The sequence below is a fragment of the Dermacentor variabilis genome, chromosome 1, assembly GCF_050947875.1.
Source record: "Dermacentor variabilis isolate Ectoservices chromosome 1, ASM5094787v1, whole genome shotgun sequence".
NCBI lineage: Eukaryota > Metazoa > Arthropoda > Arachnida > Ixodida > Ixodidae > Dermacentor > Dermacentor variabilis.
The window spans coordinates 177,042,531-177,064,802 of record NC_134568.1 but is presented as its reverse complement, the minus strand read 5'-3'; the positions used below and the strand labels follow the sequence as shown (position 1 = coordinate 177,064,802).

The 22,272-nt window shown below is 45.5% G+C and overlaps 1 protein-coding gene across 1 annotated transcript in view; it reads left to right on the top strand.

Annotated features, from left to right (window-relative positions):
- LOC142588463 (synaptotagmin-15-like) overlaps positions 1 to 22,272 on the top strand; it is a 378,085-nt gene that overhangs the window by 325,385 nt on the left and 30,428 nt on the right. The window contains exon 7 of the mRNA XM_075700233.1: positions 405 to 534. Within this exon, the coding sequence (XP_075556348.1) occupies positions 405 to 534 (130 nt within the window). The remainder of the gene's footprint in view (positions 1 to 404; positions 535 to 22,272) is intronic.

Below are 22,272 nucleotides of genomic sequence, written 5' to 3'. Positions count from 1 at the left end.
GGAGAAATAAAAAAAAATCGTCTGGCGGGAGAAGTGGGTTTATTCCCGGGAAAGCGCCGATAAATACACTCGCGGATAATGGGGTTTCGTCGTTCGTGCGCAGGCGGTCGAAAAGCGAAAACCGACTTCAGCGTTCTTAACAGAGTCCGCATCGATTACCACACACCGCACGCCAGCGTCCTTGGTGACATCAATATGATTCGGTTTGCGCAGACACCGGGATTCGGCAGGCCGGGGCCCGCGCCCAAACAAGCACACATCACGCGAAGCTTTCCGCTCAGTCACACGCATTCCTCCCATTTCATTTTCGTGCGTGTACCCTGCAGTGAATGAAAAAAAAAGAATCGAGTGCTGCGCGTTTGCTTGCGTCGGCCACTGGAAAGAGGTGTCGCTGCTCAACGCAGGCGCCGCCGGACCAAGGGGAGCTGCTGCTGGGCCTCTGCTACAAGGCCGGCCTCGAGAGGCTCACCGTCACCGTGCTGGAGGCTCGTGGCCTGGTCGCGCCTCCGGAGATGGGAAACCAGGCTTCCCTCGGTCAGTGCGCGTCCCTGGCCCCCTGTTCGGTTGAGAAAACAAATCAAGGGAAACGGCTTGGGTGTTAACCAGGGCTGCTTCCGTTTATCTGCGGAAGAAAAAGAATGAACAAAATAGTGCAGGAACGCATGAGAATGTTGCAAGTGTGGGAGAACCTCTATTACATTTAGCGAGATCCCAGTTCGACAAAAAACATGCGAACGCTTGGGACCGTGCATTGTGTTCGAAAACCGCTGTGTTCCGATAGCGGACAATTGGCTGATTTGTGTAGCGCGGTGAAAGCGCCGTTATTTGTACACTAAAGTGAGGGCAGTTCTTAAATGCCACATTGTAGGTCTCGTCGAGCGAGAGTAGGCAGAAGACGAGGTCGCTGTGTGCTTCGAATCACCACACTTATTTCGTGTTTGCCACAGTCCTCCTCAACTCTCGAGCAATTTTCGTTTTCTGTCGCTTTTCGCACAAAGGCGGCCGAGACTGATTCGGATGCTTCATGGCGTCGCCAGTCAACGATAATAATGCTGACGACGAGGAGCGAGCAGGTTAGAAAATGAAGTCAGGTGGAAAGGGGAATAGCGGCCACAGCTTAGAGTAAAGCAGTGGTGCTGTGCAGCATACAAAACACTATAGTAAGACGGTTTCGGACGTGCCTTCAAGGCGAGCGTGTGGCCTGAATAAACATGCCCCCACCGGGCTTGAGACTAAAGACGCTCGCGCCCAACCGATTTGCGAAACAGAAGCTCCTCTCTGCCTACCCGTTCAAACACCGAGCGCAAGCGTGCAACTACAGGCTTGTTTCTTTTTGTAAGAATTCTTTTTTTATTTTTTATTTCTTTGCGAAAGCGTCAATTGGCCCATTAAGCGAAAAAAAAATACCGACTCCTGTAGCAGCGAAGCGGCACCCACATTCCCATTGGCTGCGACTTCACGCCACGTGCGCGCCTCGACGGGGCAGAGTGGGCGAAAGGATACACCTGCTGCCGCGCCAGGTCTTGCGTGAGGGCAAAATGTATCGCAGCGACGCCACGTCACCCTCGCTCTCGGAAGCCTGCGTTATCAGGGCGTTCCTTGTCCGCGCAAGCTCTCGCCTGCGTTTTAACTTCGCCTCGGTGATCGCTATAAACGAAATTAATCTATTAAAAGAAAGAATAAATTTCAAAGGAACGACGGTGGCGGTAATGAGTTTCGAACCAACGACTCCATGCTCAGAAGCCGGGTGTCTTATCCGATGGATGGATGGATGGATGGATGGATGGATGGATGATGGATGGATGGATGGATGGATGGATGGATGGATGGATGGATGGATGGATGGATGGATGGATGGATGGATGGATGGATGGATGGATGGATGGATGGATGGATGGATGGATGGATGGATGGATGGATGGATGGATGGATGGATGGATGGATGGATGGATGGATGGATGGATGGATGGATGGATGGATGGATGGATGGATGGATGGATGGATGGATGGATGGATGGATGGATGGATGGATGGATGGATGATGGATGGATGGATGGATGGATGGATGGATGGATGATGGATGGATGGATGGATGGATGGATGGATGGATGGATGGATGGATGGATGGATGGATGGATGGATGGATGGATGGATGGATGGATGGATGGATGGATGGATGGATGGATGGATGGATGGATGGATGGATGGATGGATGGATGGATGGATGGATGGATGATGGATGGATGGATGGATGGATGGATGGATGGATGGATGGATGGATGGATGGATGGATGGATGGATGGATGGATGGATGGATGGATGGATGATGGATGGATGGATGGATGGATGGATGGATGGATGGATGGATGGATGGATGGATGGATGGATGGATGGATGGATGGATGGATGGATGGATGGATGGATGGATGATGGATGGATGGATGGATGGATGGATGGATGGATGGATGGATGGATGGATGATGGATGGATGGATGGATGGATGGATGATGGATGGATGGATGGATGGATGGATGGATGGATGGATGGATGGATGGATGGATGGATGGATGGATGGATGGATGGATGGATGGATGGATGGATGGATGGATGGATGGATGGATGGATGGATGGATGATGGATGGATGGATGGATGGATGGATGGATGGATGGATGGATGGATGGATGGATGATGGATGGATGGATGGATGGATGGATGGATGGATGGATGGATGGATGGATGGATGGATGGATGGATGGATGGATGGATGGATGGATGGATGGATGGATGGATGGATGGATGGATGGATGGATGGATGGATGGATGGCTGATGGATGGATGGATGGATGGATGGATGGATGGATGGATGGATGGATGGATGGATGGATGGATGGATGGATGGATGGATGGATGGATGGATGGATGGATGGATGGATGGATGGATGGATGGATGGATGGATGGATGGATGGATGGATGGATGGATGGATGGATGGATGGATGGATGGATGGATGGATGGATGGATGGATGGATGGATGGATGGATGGATGGATGGATGGATGGATGGATGGATGGATGGATGGATGGATGGATGGATGGATGGATGGATGGTTGGATGATGGATGGATGGATGGATGGATGGATGGATGGATGGATGGATGGATGGATGGATGGATGATGGATGGATGGATGGATGGATGGATGGATGGATGTGGATGGATGGATGGATGGATGGATGGATGGATGGATGGATGGATGGATGGATGGATGGATGGATGGATGGATGGATGGATGGATGGATGGATGATGGATGGATGGATGGATGGATGGATGGATGGATGGATGGATGGATGGATGGATGGATGGATGGATGGATGGATGGATGGATGGATGGATGGATGGATGGATGGATGGATGGATGGATGGATGGATGGATGGATGGATGGATGGATGGATGGATGGATGGATGGATGGATGGATGGATGGATGGATGGATGGATGGATGGATGGATGGATGGATGGATGGATGGATGGATGGATGGATGGATGGATGGATGGATGGATGGATGGATGGATGGATGGATGGATGGATGGATGATGGATGGATGGATGGATGGATGGATGGATGGATGGATGGATGGATGGATGGATGGATGGATGGATGGATGGATGGATGGATGGATGGATGGATGGATGGATGGATGGATGGATGGATGGATGGATGGATGGATGGATGGATGGATGGATGGATGGATGGATGGATGGATGGATGGATGGATGGATGGATGGATGGATGGATGGATGGATGGATGGATGGATGGATGGATGGATGGATGGATGGATGGATGGATGGATGGATGGATGGATGGATGGATGGATGGATGGATGGATGGATGGATGGATGGATGGATGGATGGATGGATGGATGGATGGATGGATGGATGGATGGATGGATGGATGGATGGATGGATGGATGGATGGATGGATGGATGGATGGATGGATGGATGGATGGATGGATGGATGGATGGATGGATGGATGGATGGATGGATGGATGGATGGATGGATGGATGGATGGATGGATGGATGGATGGATGGATGGATGGAGATGGATGGATGGATGGATGGATGGATGGATGGATGGATGGATGGATGGATGGATGGATGGATGGATGGATGGATGGATGGATGGATGGATGGATGGATGGATGGATGGATGGATGGATGGATGGATGGATGGATGATGATGATGATGGATGGATGGATGGATGGATGGATGGATGGATGGATGGATGGATGGATGGATGGATGGATGGATGGATGGATGGATGGATGGATGGATGGATGGATGGATGGATGGATGTTGGATGGATGGATGGATGGATGGATGGATGGATGGATGGATGGATGGATGGATGGATGGATGGATGGATGGATGGATGGATGGATGGATGGATGGATGGATGGATGGATGGATGGATGGATGGATGGATGGATGGATGGATGGATGGATGGATGGATGGATGGATGGATGGATGGATGGATGGATGGATGGATGGATGGATGGATGGATGGATGGATGGATGGATGGATGGATGGATGGATGGATGGATGGATGGATGGATGGATGGATGGATGGATGGATGGATGGATGGATGGATGGATGGATGGATGGATGGATGGATGGATGGATGGATGGATGGATGGATGGATGGATGGATGGATGGATGGATGGATGGATGGATGGATGGATGGATGGATGGATGGATGGATGGATGGATGGATGGATGGATGGATGGATGGATGGATGGATGGATGGATGGATGGATGGATGGATGGATGGATGGATGGATGGATGGATGGATGGATGGATGGATGGATGGATGGATGGATGGATGGATGGATGGATGGATGGATGGATGGATGGATGGATGGATGGATGGATGGATGGATGGATGGATGGATGGATGGATGGATGGATGGATGGATGGATGGATGGATGGATGGATGGATGGATGGATGGATGGATGGATGGATGGATGGATGGATGGATGGATGGATGGATGGATGGATGGATGGATGGATGGATGGATGGATGGATGGATGGATGGATGGATGGATGGATGGATGGATGGATGGATGGATGGATGGATGGATGGATGGATGGATGGATGGATGGATGGATGGATGGATGGATGGATGGATGGATGGATGGATGGATGGATGGATGGATGGATGGATGGATGGATGGATGGATGGATGGATGGATGGATGGATGGATGGATGGATGGATGGATGGATGGATGGATGGATGGATGGATGGATGGATGGATGGATGGATGGATGGATGGATGGATGGATGGATGGATGGATGGATGGATGGATGGATGGATGGATGGATGGATGGATGGATGGATGGATGGATGGATGGATGGATGGATGGATGGATGGATGGATGGATGGATGGATGGATGGATGGATGGATGGATGGATGGATGGATGGATGGATGGATGGATGGATGGATGGATGGATGGATGGATGGATGGATGGATGGATGGATGGATGGATGGATGGATGGATGGATGGATGGATGGATGGATGGATGGATGGATGGATGGATGGATGGATGGATGGATGGATGGATGGATGGATGGATGGATGGATGGATGGATGGATGGATGGATGGATGGATGGATGGATGGATGGATGGATGGATGGATGGATGGATGGATGGATGGATGGATGGATGGATGGATGGATGGATGGATGGATGGATGGATGGATGGATGGATGGATGGATGGATGGATGGATGGATGGATGGATGGATGGATGGATGGATGGATGGATGGATGGATGGATGGATGGATGGATGGATGGATGGATGGATGGATGGATGGATGGATGGATGGATGGATGGATGGATGGATGGATGGATGGATGGATGGATGGATGGATGGATGGATGGATGGATGGATGGATGGATGGATGGATGGATGGATGGATGGATGGATGGATGGATGGATGGATGGATGGATGGATGGATGGATGGATGGATGGATGGATGGATGGATGGATGGATGGATGGATGGATGGATGGATGGATGGATGGATGGATGGATGGATGGATGGATGGATGGATGGATGGATGGATGGATGGATGGATGGATGGATGGATGGATGGATGGATGGATGGATGGATGGATGGATGGATGGATGGATGGATGGATGGATGGATGGATGGATGGATGGATGGATGGATGGATGGATGGATGGATGGATGGATGGATGGATGGATGGATGGATGGATGGATGGATGGATGGATGGATGGATGGATGGATGGATGGATGGATGGATGGATGGATGGATGGATGGATGGATGGATGGATGGATGGATGGATGGATGGATGGATGGATGGATGGATGGATGGATGGATGGATGGATGGATGGATGGATGGATGGATGGATGGATGGATGGATGCATGCATGCATGCATGCATGCATGCTATGAGCGTCCCCTTTGGAACGGTGCGGTGGATTGTGCCACCAAGCTCACGTTATTGCCTAATGCCCTACTTATGTTAAAAAAAAGGAAAGGAAAGACAATATACTCCCATAACCAAGGTTTCGGAACCCCTATTGTGAACTTTCTTTTTGTACGCCTCCGTTGTTTGTCGTTTCCCTACTTTTCTTCCACCAATCTTCCAATCGCCCCTTACTAACCTCTACTGAGGACACGTTTACTTTCCCCCTGCTCTCGTTGAACACAAGGGCTTCATGGAGGCCAGTGGTGCCTAAATTGACCGCTGAGCAAATGTCTTCACATTCTAATAAAACATGCTCCATCGTTTCCCTAGCTTTGCCACAGCATGAACATGCTTCTTCTTCCTTCTTATATCTCGCTTTTAAGTGCGTGTTCTAAGGCAACCTGATCTCGCTTCAAAAAGGAATGAGCTTCCATTTGAGTTATCATATATTTTTTCTTTCCCGATTTCGGTTTTTCCTCTTAATTAGTTCTCATTGCAGCCACCTATGCGATTGTCTCGGCCTCTCTGACTTTCCGCTTGACATTCTTTGTTGACGTGTCGCTCACCATACAGGCCCCATACTTGCTGGTAAGCTTCCTAGTTCTTTTCCTCCACTGTGAATCAGTGTTTTTCCTGTACAGATACCTGAACATTCTCCCAGCCCATTTACTTTCCTCCATATTCCTCAGCCGTTCTTTATACTCAATTTTACTGCGAGCTTCCCTCACTTCAAAACTAGTCCAGCCCATATCACCCTGCACAGCTTCATTTGTAGTCTTCCCGTGAGCGCCAAATGCGAGGCGACCCACTGACCTTTGGTTGCCATCGAGTCCTGATTGTAGCCCTGATCTCAAGGAAGCAACCGCATTTCCAAATGCAAGTCCTGGAACCATTACACCTTTCCACATACCCCGGAGTAACTGGTACCTATTGTATCCCCATAGCACTCTGTGTTTCATTATGGCTGCATTTCTCTTCCCCTTTACTGTTACTGTTTTTTTTCCTGCGTTTCCATATATCTATTGCGTTCGTTTTTCCATATCCCAATGTACTTGTATTCTTTTACGCGCGGTATTTCCTAGCCCTGTATTGACACTGTTTGTTCAGGGTTTTCATTGAATACCAAAGCACCTGATTCTTTAACGCTAAATTTCACACCTGAATTCTCGCCTTCCTGTCCACCGATATTAACCAGACGTTGCAAATCACTCTGCTTGTTAGCTAGTAACACAATGGCGTCCACATGAAACAAACCTGGAAGCTGCTGCTCTACTACTGTACCCGCTTGTTCGTATGAGAGATTAAATCCGATATTACTTCCTTCTAGCGCCTTTTCCATCCTCACCATGTACATCATAAACAGAAGTGGGGATAAAGAGCACCACTTCCTCAGTCCCTTGTTAATATCAACTTTGTCCTCGATCCTCATCCTTTCCCATTTAACGCAAACAATATTTTCTAGGTAAATCTCTCTCAAAAGCTGTTGACAATCGTCGCCTAGGCCTTCCCCTTCCAGAATATTCCCCAAAATGTTGCGCTCTACGTTGTCATACGCTCCTGTAATGTCTAAAAAGGCCACATATAATGGTCTGTTTTCTACTCTTGATATTTCAATACACTGAGTAAGAACAAATAAGTTGTCATCCAAATGCCTACCTATTCTGAAGCCATTCTGAAGTTCTCCCAAAATGCAATTATTCTCTGCCCATCCTTGAAGCTTTACTTTTATAGCCTGCATTGCTAACCTGTATATTACGGATGTAATGGTTAACGGCCCATACGAGTGAATTCTATCTTTCTCCCCTTCCCTTTATAAATTAAAGACATTCTACTTTGTCGCCAGCTGTCTGGTATTCTTGTATATTTTAAAGTTTTTTCCACTGCTTTCAACACAGCTGCGTTACATTTTGGTCCTGGTTCATTAATCAGCCTAATAGGAACCTCGCACAGCCCTGTGGCTGAGCGCTTAGGAATTTACTCTTCGGCTTTCTCCCAGTTTAAATTTGTCAGCACCAGCTCCTCTTCCATATGGTTCTCTTTCAACCAATACAACCTCGTCATTGCCTTGTGAAGATTCAGCTGTTATTTTTTGGGTGTAATTTAATGCCGCCTCACCTTCCAGTTTGTTTCCATCTTCGTCTTGGATTTGTTGTGTTGTGCCAGACTTCCTACTTAATAATTTTATGTGCTTCCAAAACAGTCCAGGTGCTACCTTCTTTTTCTCATGTATTTCTGACAACCAACGTTCACTTCCACCTTTCATCTTTCATCTTTGCTTGCACCAGTATTTGAACCATAGATTTCTTCTTCCGGTATATTCCCCATTTTCTGGCTACATCATCCTGCGGCAACTAGGAATTTTTTTTGCCTGCCTATGCTCTGGGGATGCTTTCTGTCGTTCGACGGTCGCTTCTCCTATCTCCCTGCTCCACCAGCTTTTCAGTTTCTTTTTTTCCTTTCCAACTAGCATGTTGCCTCTCTTTCCGTATTTCTGTCGTTATTATACTTAAAAGCTCACTATATTCCCACTCTTTGCTTGGCCATTCGCAACGTTCTTCCTGGACTCTTGTGACTATATTTGTTATTTGTTCAGCGTTCAAATTTGGACTGGCCATTTTGCGCTCCTTGCTATCTTTCCCACCGACATATCCCATTTTCAAAATGATGCGTTTATGCTCACTCCCTATACTGTTATATCCTTCCTCGTCAATGACCATTTCTCTCAACTTATCGTGAATCCCTTCCGCTATCAGACAGTAATCAATGGTCGATTGCCGGTTTCCCACTTCCCACGTGATCTGCCCTTCATACTTAGGCCTTGCATTCACGATAACGATGTTATGTTTCTCACAAAGATCTAGCATCGACTTCCCGTTTTTGTTGGTACAGCCATCTAGATGCTGTACGTGGGCATTCATGTCACTAATAGGGTAATTTCGGCATCATTCCCGAAACCCCTAATATCAGCACTTAGGCATTCCTCTAACTCTTGATTCTTCTCTGCGAAATTATTTCCGGTCCACAAATATGCCACGCCCAGCCAAGTTTTCTTTCTCCTCATTATGCATGATAACCATAAGATGCTCTTGACAATTTGAATTTACTATTTTCCATTTAACTCCCTGATGGATGAGCGTTCCGACTCCCCCTCCCTTTCTTTCCAACTTACTTCTGTTGCACCTTCGCCAAACATAATTCTCAAACCCTGGCGGCTCTTCCGAGTCTCTAAGGTGCGTTTGTGTAACTGCATACACCCCTATGTATTCTATATTTAACTGCTCGATCTCAGCCCACTTTTTCCTTCTTCTGCCGCCCTGCATGTTTATGTAGCCTATTGCATGGCGAGCTATCTTTCTTGTTTTCCTCCTTTTTATGTTATTGACGTCGATACTATTCTGACGTTCCCCTAGTAGACCTTCTTCGTTACTACCTACCCTGGCCTCCTGAGAGGCCGTGGGCCCCCTAAAGAAGTAACCACGCGACCAGCAAGTCGCCAGGCCACTTCTCATCCAAGCCTGTAATCGAAGTGGATCCCGTCTCGTTCAAAAGCACCACACCTTCACACTTCCCTGTTTACTTCGACACTGTCGAAACCTTTCTCTTGGCTCAATGTCAATATAGCCTCATTAGCAGCCACTACGGCTCTTTGTATGTTACTGTCACGTACAGGCACCTCCAGCACCGTGCACAACACGATCTGCCCCTGAGGGGACAGCTCGCACAAGTCGTCTACCCCCTTCGCCAAGCGCTGGGCTAGACCTGTCTCTTTTCTGTTTAGGACGTCATTTAGCCTACCTGCTACTATGACAAGGTTGCGTCCGTGGGCATTTTCCGCGAGCTTTGCCTTTGCTCGCCCCATGACAGAACCCAGTGTCCGCCCTGGAAATGTCCCTACCGCCACTCTTCCATAGCCTTTCACCCTCTCCATAATTACTTCTGAGCATGTAGCCAGGTTTGAGTCGCCGGCGATAATCGCCATTTCACTCCCTCCTATCTCTCTCTGCTTCCATTTGTCCTTTTCCGCGTGATTCAGACTTGACAAGGGGCATTGACCCCTGCGCTCCTGCTTTGTGTGTGTGTGTGTGTGTGTGTGTGTGTGTGTGTGTGTGTGTGTGTGTGTGTGTGTGTGTGTGTGTGTGTGTGTGTGTGTGTGTGTGTGTGTGTGTGTGTGTGTGTGTGTGTGTGTGTGTGTGTGTGTGTGTGTGTGTGTGTGTGTGTGTGTGTGTGTGTGTGTGTGTGTGTGTGTGTGTGTGTGTGTGTGTGTGTGTGTGTGTGTGTGTGTGTGTGTGTGTGTGTGTGTGTGTGTGTGTGTGTGTGTGTGTGTGTGTGTGTGTGTGTGTGTGTGTGTGTGTGTGTGTGTGTGTGTGTGTGTGTGTGTGTGTGTGTGTGTGTGTGTGTGTGTGTGTGTGTGTGTGTGTGTGTGTGTGTGTGTGTGTGTGTGTGTGTGTGTGTGTGTGTGTGTGTGTGTGTGTGTGTGTGTGTGTGTGTGTGTGTGTGTGTGTGTGTGTGTGTGTGTGTGTGTGTGTGTGTGTGTGTGTGTGTGTGTGTGTGTGTGTGTGTGTGTGTGTGTGTGTGTGTGTGTGTGTGTGTGTGTGTGTGTGTGTGTGTGTGTGTGTGTGTGTGTGTGTGTGTGTGTGTGTGTGTGTGTGTGTGTGTGTGTGTGTGTGTGTGTGTGTGTGTGTGTGTGTGTGTGTGTGGCGGCCTCAAGGTAGGTGCAGCTCTTTCCGGCTACTCCCTCCCCAGGTTCCACGTGCTTTGGTGACACTCCCTCTCCTGTCACGTCGGGAGACTGCGTTAGATTGTCACGACCATTCTCGTTCACGATGGCGACCCTGTTCAGCTTTTCCTCGGCTGCTTGAAGTGTTTTTTCCACCTCCTTCCGTGTATCATGCTTCATATTTAGCTCATTTTAGCTCTTCGACCTGTTACACAAGCTCATGCAGGAAATCCTCCATTTTCTTTAGCCTAGCATCGACATCACAGTGTCTTCCGATTGACTCGATTTCCTCACCATTCTCATTCTTCCCCTCGTCTACCTTGAGGGACCCCCCGCACACTGCACGCTTTACCGTGTTTCTTGCCATGTATTGCACTTAGCTCTTTCTAATGCAAACACCGAAGCTTTCAGAGTGCGTGCCTTCTAGCAAAGGCCGACACGCACACACTTAAGATACGACAAGTGTTCGCGCGTGTTCAACCACGCAGCCACGCTGTTACTTTCCTATCAAAGCAATTTCCCGATATTCCCGATACGAATGCACACACAAATTAATATCGCTAATATCTAATAGTCTTTCCACTTCGAGAGTACTATTTAAAGGCTATAAAGACTTAACGTCCTACATGATTACATCTGTTGAAACACGTGGCGCGAAAGGACTCTGACTATCCTGCAAAACCAAGTGTACACCAAACACCAATTTAAGTCAGTCGTACTACACTGCGCAACAAACTTCATCGCGATGAAACGTTGCAAACCACAAAAGAAAAACCCATGGATATCAGGCGAGGTCCTTCAAGCGAAGCGTAAATTAAAAAGACTTAGACATACTATTAAAAGAAAAGGGGCGAATCAATCTCTGAAAGACAAACTGACCTCCGCTCTCGCTCACTTCAGAGGAAAGTTAAAACATGCAAAGAATCACTATTTCAGCACAACATTCCCCGACTTCATTACCAACAATCCACACAGGTTTTGGAAATACTTTCGCCCGTGTTCAGGTGTGTCACCTGAACGGTCTCTAGAAGATAAAACGACTCGAGCGAACACATTCAAGAACTTTTTTTCTTTTCAGTTTTCACTTCAGATAATGGCTTACTTTCCTTCCTACCCTGTCCGCCTAACACCATCGATTCATTAAACGTTACTAATGCAGGAGTTCTTAATCTATTGCTTAATCTCGACATCAAGAAAGCTAATGGGCCAGATAATATCCCGAATAAGTTTTTAAAAACGTATGCGGAATGGTGTAGCCAATGCCTTGCCATTATATACCGCAAATAACTCGCGACCGCACAACTAATAGATGACTGGAAAGAAAGCGAAGGGGATTCCTATACATAAATGCAGCGGCAGCAACGAACCTTCTAACTACAAGCCAATCTCACTTATCAGCACATCTCGTTAAATATTGCAACATATGATCTGCAAACAGATCACTGTATTTGTCGAGCAAGAACATATATTAATATCTCAACAACACGGTTTTAGAAGTGGCCTCTCAACAGTCGCACAACTAAGCGAAGTGGTGCATGACCTTGCGATCAACCTTAACAACCGAAGCCAGACATATATGATCCTCCTCAACTTCAGTAAAGCATTTGATTGCGTAAGCCATCTAAAATTAGTTGCGAAACTAGAGGCTACGATCGGGGATGCTCAGATTACTGCATGGATAAAAAACTTCTTATCGCATCAAACACAGTATGTTTTGTATATAGCACCCCTTCCAGGTCTGTAGCTGTCACCTCCGGTGTTCCCCAAGGGTCAGTATTGGGCCAATTGCTATTGTTGATCTTCATTAACGACATTACTGCTAACATTGATTGCGACATTAAGCTCTTCGTAGATCATTGTATTATTTATAAATAAATTGTCAGTTACGCAGACCACTTATTATTAAACACAGCACTCAACTTGGTGTCCAAATGGTGTAAAGAATAGCAAATGTCAATTAACGCCACTGAATCTGCATACATGTCTTTTACAACAAAAAAGACGCCCTCGGAATTTTCTTACACTCTCGGTGGTACATGCCTGAATAAAGTCAATAACTAGGTTTGACATTCTCTTCTGACCTTTCATGGAACTTACATATTGATAATATTGCCTCAGTCGCATTACGCAAACTTTTTTTTTTCTTAGACGATGTTTACGTCTTGCACCGAAGCACACCAGACTACTAGCCTATGCAACGTTTGTTCGCTTCGTCTTAAAATACGCTAGTATCATATGGTTTCCCCACACATGAACTAACATATTAAAACTAGAAAAGGTGCAACGAAAAGCTGTACGGTTCATCTTTAACAAATACAGGCCCTATGACTCGCCTACAAACGTCTTAGCTGATGCAGGTCTTAGCACACTATCTGTTAGGGCCAGACAAGCCCGCTTAAAATTCATCTACCAACTAATGCACGGCAGTTATAAGATAGACCGAGCTAAGTACGTTACTTTGTCTACATCACGTCTATTGCGAAAAAAGCACCCATTTACACTAAACGAGTACAATTTTCGCAATGACACGTTCAAGTTTTCACTTTTCCCACGTGCGATCAAACAATGGAATCTCCTCCACTCAGACAGTTTCCTCTCTGTCCCTTTCATCGTTCATAAACATAAACTACTAGAGACATCAAACACAGAAGACGCCACTTAACACACCCACATGTCTTAACTGTAATGCTTATTTCTGCTCGTGGAATTTCTGCATTTCAAGCTACAAACTGGTCACTTCAGCGCTCTTATCTGTTAGCTGTATAATTTCCGTAATCTTACATGGGTCATTTATTCGCTATTTCTATATAAATTCTAGTAATACTATATTTGTTACTGAGCAATATTGTTATACCAACCGAAAGTATTGTATTTCACATCGTCATTGGTGATTTCTCCAGTAGTTACGGAAGCTTTTTCTCTTTACCGTTTTTCTTGACCTGTTTGTTTCTTTTCGTAGAACTGTAAAATACAGTGCCCACCTTCTTTGGTCTCACTGAGACTGGCAGTATCGCAAATAGGATAAATAAACACACCCGCGCACACGAAGAAAGGCAACAAAGAAAAAGAAAACTAGCCAATTAATATTTAAAGTAAAGAAATCTGCAAATCAAAAACAGAAGCAAGCTCAAAGCATGCATAAAAAATTTATGTTTTCGTCGCCGCCACAGAGCCCTGGAAAAACACGTCCTTGGCTAAATCAGCGCCTCCTATATAGCAGGCCTGTGCACTCTGCTTTATGACATCATGCTACTTGGACGAAAATTTCCATTGCCAAGCCTGGCGTGACGAAAGTGGTGACGTCAAAATCACCGCGGCTTTACTCGGCAGCGTCTCCATTAGATTCTATGGTAGTCGGGAAAGGTAGCATGACGTCACCGATTGAAGTGCACAGGCCTTGAGCTATCTAGGAGGCGTTGGCGGAGCGTCTCAAGGCGCTCCCTTTCCCGCGAGAAGTTCATAATTCCAGGGACGGCTCAGTGGCGTTCAAGCGGACATTAATTATTTCGCATTCGCAACTCGTAAGAAGTGCTTAGGTGTCCTCGGAATTTTTTTCTTATTTCTCGCTCTTTTTCCAACTCAATTCCAGAGCACTCTTATGTGAAAGCATGATAAGCCACTCTAAGAGAACGATTTGTTTCTGCCCTGGTTGTAGTAAAAAAGTAATGCCAATTGGGCGCATTAGTCTTCGCGCGTATTTTACTTTCGAGGGGTATTCAACAAATATTCAATGGCACAATCGTTCTGACAAAATATAGTCAGCACGCGCAACTTATTCAAAACATTTGATACTATTTGCTGCGAAGCAGTTACATTTGTTGAACGTGATAGACTTTATTCCTTTCGATTTTTTGAAGCAGAAAACAGCCAAAGGTGAAAACAGTCACACGAGTAACCTTTAAAAGAATACAGGAGAGAACAGCACAGTTTACGCGTTTGAACTTATTGCTTAATTTAATTTGTATGTCTTGTGAATGCTAAGCTAGCTGGTCTAAAGTGAAACCACATTTTCCGCTACAATAGCACAGAAGCTTTTTTTTTTCCAGGATGTTGGAAAGGTTTGAGAAAAAAATCATTAGCGAATAACAAAACGTGTCCCACTCCACCCTTTCTGTTGCAGAGAGGTGGACATCACGTAGAAGGAATGGGACACATAACATGCCGCCTACTAGACTTTATATGCGGGCAGGTCGACACGGAACACAAAGGCCGTCGTCCTTTGTTTCCCCCCTGCCATTTGTAGCTCCGGTAGCTTTATCACAATGTTTTTGCTTGACGCTGTAGATACGTCCGGACGGACAAGAAATAATAATGTCCATGTTTTGCCCCTTTCTTCTGTGATGTACACAACTATACTACACAGGCCTTCAGTGCTCTTGAATTCGGCCATAAAACGGACAATTGATCTTCTCCTGAAAAATTGCTTTCGTTCTTCATTTTTTAGCTTCCCTAGGGCCCTTTGAAATTCAATTGCTGGCAGGCTCTGCGGCTTAGTGTCAAAGAAAGTAAAGTCACCCTGCAACTCGATTTCTTCCTCCGTTAATGACATGGCCCTGTCGCATAAAGTGCTAGCTGTCTCTTGGACGTCTTCCTTTATTTGCCAAGAATACCGCGCAGTTCGTTTATCCCCCAGTACACAAGCTTACATGTCGTAATAGGAGGGGAAACTCAAAACGTCAAACGCCATCCGCCATTTTGTTGACAGCGCGGCAATACTAAACTGCTCGCTCGACAACATTGCTACGCGCATAACTGCGGCTTTCAGCCTTATTATGTGGTGTACTTCCAGTGCTGTTCGCTGCTGTAAAGGAACCGATGATCCATGGCAACGCTGGCGACAACCTGGGGCTGTTTTTTTCGGCAGCGGGCATAACCGAATGATCGAGTAAAATAAATTGCGCATACTAAACAGTGATCGACGCTGACGGCGTTGCAGACCGGGTGCTGCTGCTAGCACGTGATAGTGCAGCAGTTAATTTACATCTCGGTGCCTCGTGTTTTTACTGCGACTAGTACAATAACTTCTCCAACCCCCCGCACAAAGTATCTCTACGTTATTTTTCACCGTTCTGGCTTCGTTTAAACTGGCGCTCAAGAGCAACGCTAGCTTCTATACAGAAAAATTGTAAACATCTGTTTAGCCTACTAACGCGACTACGTTTTTTGATGCTTACGGACTTCTCTGTTATGACAGCACATCTTGAGATATGTAATCATTCACTTTAGCAGCTAAAATATCTTCCGCAGTAGGAATCCAAAACCTTGTGGCTTGTTGCGGCACAAATTTCGCTCTAAATTTGCTTCAGACGGAGTAAAAATTAAGAATTCCGGCCGAACCCACCTCACGATGGATGTCGAGGTTAATGCGATTATCTTTCAAGCAATGTGGCGACGCACCGTTCATATTGCCGCCGCAAAGACGCGTCATGTGTGAGGGACGCACTGCATCCGGTCTCCTCTGTCGCATTTCCCTCTAGACACGCAGGCAGTTTTTTTTTAAAGGTGAAAGTGTTCGCTGACACACCCGGTATAAGAAAATATTGTGCGAGAGTGATCATGCTGTTTTACATGACCAGTTGTTGAAGGTTGAGCAGTGCTGTCGAACATGTTACATGAAAGTTAATGTCCAAAAACCGTCTTACTAAGAATCACACGTAAACTACATCCTAGTTTTTACTCCTATTCGCTTTACAATCAAGAAATTGTACAGGTTACTAATCGCAAATATTTAGCTGTTACGCTTACTTCAAACTTATCCTGGTTGGCTTTCGGACATTTGTGCATCAGCCTGCAACAAGTTGTGTCTCTTAAGGAGGAAATTAAACAAAGCTCCAGCAGAGCTCAGGTTACTTACGTACAATACTTACATGACTATAGAGAAAGGCATAAGCCCGTAATAGAATATGCTTTCGTGGTTTGGGATTCTCAAACTAAGCGGGATATACATAAGCTAGAGATGATGCAAACAGAATGAGTTAGATTCATTTTTGGTAAATTCGAAAGGTGTGACTCCCCAGCTAAGCTTCTCCAAGAGAATGGCATTTTGACATTGCAAATACGTCGAAAATATGCTGCCATAGTGTTCTTGCATAATATATTGAAGGGTAAATTAGACATGCCCATGCCTTCATATGCTCAACACCTAAATGCCCTAAAGACTCGACACACTCATGATCATGCACTGAAGCTGATATATGTTAAAGCCAACGCATTTAAACATGCTTTTTTCCACAGGCACTTTCCCACTGCAACGCTCATCCTAAATCCATTTTTGAGGCGACTGGTTTTCAAAAAGTACTGCAACAAAGGTTGCTTTAGTCTTCTTTGTTTGTTGCATCTTTTTTGTACACGTGTGAACCATTTGTGAACTCGTTTTTGTGAACCCACATTTGAACTAATCTTTGTTTGACTTTATGCTCCTGTTTAGGCCTGTCGGGCCTGCAGTATTGCAAAATAAATAACGTTGTTACGTTAGAAATTTTTATAAATGTGCGTGCCATCCAATCGTGATGTTAGACATATTAGCGAAGGCAGCCGGCCAGTGGCAATCGGCTCTTACAAACGAAATATTTGTAAAGATATGAACCCCTGATCTGGATAAAATATTTTACGTAGTTCCGTTCATTGTGCACGCGAAGTTCCGGCAATCTGTCGCAAAAAAAAATTCGGTTTATTGGGTACGTTACCTTAAAAAGCTCATTCGCCTTGCTGCCGGAACAAAAATATAATATGCTCTCCATGCGCATAATCTGAGATGAAAGGCTGTGAAGTCGCGCTTGAAAAAAATCACAACTGAAGTCCACTGCAGGATGCCCGCCTCAGCTTCGGTATTTTGAAACACCCCGCATATAGTCCTCATAGTGCGTTGTAATGTTACTCACTTGAACCACAAACGCATTTAAGCGATGAATGAAGTTGTTAGACTAAATGCAAATTAGGACACAGCAATATTTTTTCGCGAAGAATAAAATCACACGCGCAAGGAGTTAATTTCTCAAAGGAAAATCTTTAAAAAAAAAAAAGACGGGAACCCCATTCTAAACGTACGCGCAGCAGACTAGATCAGCAAACGTAATTCGCACAGTCAAAACACGCTTCGCACTTCGTCTTTCATAAGGGGAAAAAAAATATAAAGGAAGGTTTGTAGAAAAGAAATGAAGCTGTTTGGGGCGTAATGAATGATTCGCGGAAAAGTCATTTTCGGTGCGCGGCAGCTTGTCGCGATGGCTGAAAGCAGAAGGGCATACCATAGTTTCCGCGCTCCTAATCTTCACATGTTGCATAAAAATTAGAAGAGATAGTATAAGCAAGAGGAAATGGAAATGCGTCGACTGCTCAAGTTTTCACCTTGCTTCGAGGAATAGATGAACATAATTGGCGAAGGATAAAGCACACGCAGATTGCCAGATGTAAGGAGATGAAGACGTCTGGCCATGAGAGCGTTCTCTTTCTGTGAAGTGGAACTGCGAGCGCAAAAAGCACGAACGATATCACCGAATTTCAAGAGTCCACACTTCAACTTTCCTCATTTGTTCCCTAGTCTCAAAGCCGCACATTATAGAAGTTCGCAGCTAGTACTCGGAGTTTTTGATTAAGTTTCCCGACGAGAAAAAATTGGCCGCTTGGAAATTTTCTTTGTTTTTTCGCGTTGTTTTGTTTTTGTTTTTGCGGGGTGCGCTAACGCATTAGTATACTATAGTCCGTTCAAATGATTTTTTTTTGCCTTTTGGCACTTTGCCGAAGCAGGTGCGAAACTAAGGCACGGTCTTTTTCTTTTTTTTCAGCCATACACTGCTAAAGAACGTCTTTTACTCCCTTAGTGTCCTCATTTTCTAACTTAGGCATCATGTTATTCATTCTCAAATACCGAAACTTTGTTACTGCGGCAAGCTATAGAAGGTTTTATTATTTCAGGAGTAAGCGGAGCATTCGTATACAGTAAGATACTGTTTTTAAAGTCGCTCGCCTTGCTCAATGTCCCGCTCGATGAACAGCGTACATGAATACGGGCAGCGCATGAGAATCGAGTCTTCTACCCGCATTCATTTACCGATATTCTTTTTTAAAAATATAACGGTATTCACAGGCAAGAGAACTTGCTGTGCCAGAGAACAGTGTCAGCGAACTAACATCGTTTCAGAAGTTTGCCACAGGTCTCTCCAGGGCTTAATCCTACATTTTCCAGTCTGAACCAGTACGACTGTCAATAAAATAGTGAATGCGGCGCAAAATGAATCACGGACAAGGCACCACTTATTCTCTGTTTTGTCTTCGGGTGTCTTCATGATACCTCTGTATTTTCTTTTTATATATTAACACTGGCAAGAGCTACCATTCATTCATCTTTTTTGTAGTCTGCGAACGAATTGTAGCACAACGAGTGCGCAGCCAATCGTTGTGCTTAGTGCTACGCCTCTCGAAGCTCTCATGCCACGTTTTCCCCGTCACCTTGTACTGATCATATTCCTAAGTTTCACATGTTTACATTTGCGAATGAATGTTGGACATGTCGCCCTCCGACGTACATCACACAATTAATTAACTAATTAATTAATGTGCCCAGGAACAACACTGAGATCTGGGTTCTGCTGCACAGAAAAACAAAACAAAGAACATAAAAATGTAAAACAACAACTACTAAAGGTTATTGGATAAAAAATAGAATGAAACAACAAAATCAAGAAAAGAAATGGACTAAACAGCTACAAGATTACAGCAATAGCACACAATCGAGAGACGCAAGGTGAGAAGGAGAGAGAAACTATGAGAAGTCAGGAGATAAACGCCGCTATAGAAAGAAGGCTGAAGGGAATGTGCGAAGATTACACGTTTTGAAAGATGTCAAGATGGAGAAAACGACACTTGTAAAGGTTTTGCATTTTGTTGAGAGGCGAGTGTGTGCTGAAAGAGGCAGCAGCATAAAAGGACCTATGTTTTCTGGTATTCTTCTGCGGAACCTGCAAGGAAACGAAAGCTATAGTGGATCCGAACATGTAATAATTCCATGAATGACCTTGTATAAAAAGAGGTCGTCGGTACGACTACGTCTGCACCTAAGTGACGGAAGTGTGTGATCATTATTCAGACTTGAAAAATTGTTCGAGCGTGAGGTCCGAAAACGATTACCTTTTTCCTGCACGCGCTCAATTAAAATGCTATTTGAACTTGCTTGTGCCATTCCACACCGCTGAGGCATATTCAAGAAACTGGAGACAGGTGGATGTAAACAACTTGAGGGAAGTGGGGCGCGGAACTGTATTGTAATAACAATTACTATTATTATTATTATTATTAGTAGTAGTAGTAGTAGTAGTAGTAGTAGTATTCGTAGTATTCGTAGTAGTACTTTACGATGGCGGAAGCAGGCAGGACAAATCGGCAGCTTGACAAAGCCACGAGCTCCCGCTTTAGCGATGAACAGCGAGCCACTCACGCATCATTTCACTAAAGAACAAAAAGAAAACAATAAAAGAAATAACCCCCAAGAAGGAATAATAATGCGAAATACATAAGGCTTCTCTTCAAGACAGCACGCTGGGGTGTGGATGCGATCTACATAGGAAAAACACATACATAGATTTTACATATATTTAACACATTCTAAGTAAATTTCATGTACAGGCCACATGGGTGGCCCAATGCTCGATAATTTGCTTTAAACAGAGACGCAGACTGCCCTGCCTTGCTGGCCGAGTCTTGCTGACAGCGCTCAAAGCCAATGATGAAGGGTCATGCTCGACACTCGTTTGTGGATTCAACTGGTATCTTATCTTAAAGCTCTGATATTTCCTAGTCTATTGGTAGATCGATTTAGACGCCATATTTGACTGACCTCTGATAGCGCGCAAAGCTGGTAATTGAATATGTAAGTGAAATTGGAGCAGAAGTTGAAGCAGAGCAGAAGACCGTAAATGAGTATTTCGTCCATGCGTTCATTGCGCAACGGTAGGTAGCTCGGCAGGACGCTTGGCAGCCATCTACATTTAGCATGATTGAAAGTAACTGATTGGGTCTTCCTTGCTTTAGGAAATTCGCTGAAATATTTGACTAAAAGCAGACTTAGTCACGAAACGAAATGTTTCAGAATAAACTAGCAACTGGCTATCGGCGCTGTGTAAGGCCGGTGCACCGTGCAATATAGCAGAGGCCGTGTGCTCATGCCATGGCTTCAACACATGCTTACCTCTGCGCCTCCGCTGACGATCAAGTAACATAAATAGATGAGCCTGTCAGTATATATTCATTACCAGGAAAGTAATAAGTGCACATGACGGAAACAGAGACGACGGAAACATGAGACCAAGAGGGGGGTACTTTCAGCCCACACACACCTAGCGTCCGTTACTTCTAACAAATGTTATCAGTTCGAAGTGGCAGCGCATAGCTCTGTGCCTTCGCTGACGTTGCTTTTGTCTTGCTCACCTGAAGCTCTAGCGCTCACCCTTAGGATGCCCTACTTAACTCCCTCGGAATTGTTACCAGCGATAAACAAAGTGACTGCGTGTTGCGCCACAGCTATACAAACCACCTGCCTCATTGCCTTTACTAACGCCCCAAGGCACGAAGGAATTAAAACAAATATGTAAATAATGAATGTGTTGACAACATTATTCTGCGCTAGCTAAGGCTCTGTGTCACCGTAACCAGTTGTATGAGGGATCTAGATCTGCTATTGCTCCACGCCGGAGAGTAATCTGCCCAGAATCAGTACTCCCCTTTGCACACCCTGCATGGCGGGGCAAATTCTTACTTCATGTGAACGAGTAGACACACATCAGAACGAGTTCGAGTACGGTGCGTAAGGACAACCCGAAAGTATTCGGCGGAGCCGTGACACATCGGTAAAAGGCCCTGGACCTGCATGAGCCGAATAACACTTCCCTATGCTGTTCTGAGGTTTCGACGTTTGATTCAGTCGAAACCTCAGCAGTCATGGAGGCATTACGGAATCAGGGTGTAGATGAGCCATATTTAAAAATACTGGAAGATATCTATAGCGGCTCCACAGCCACCGTAGTCCTCCACAAAGAA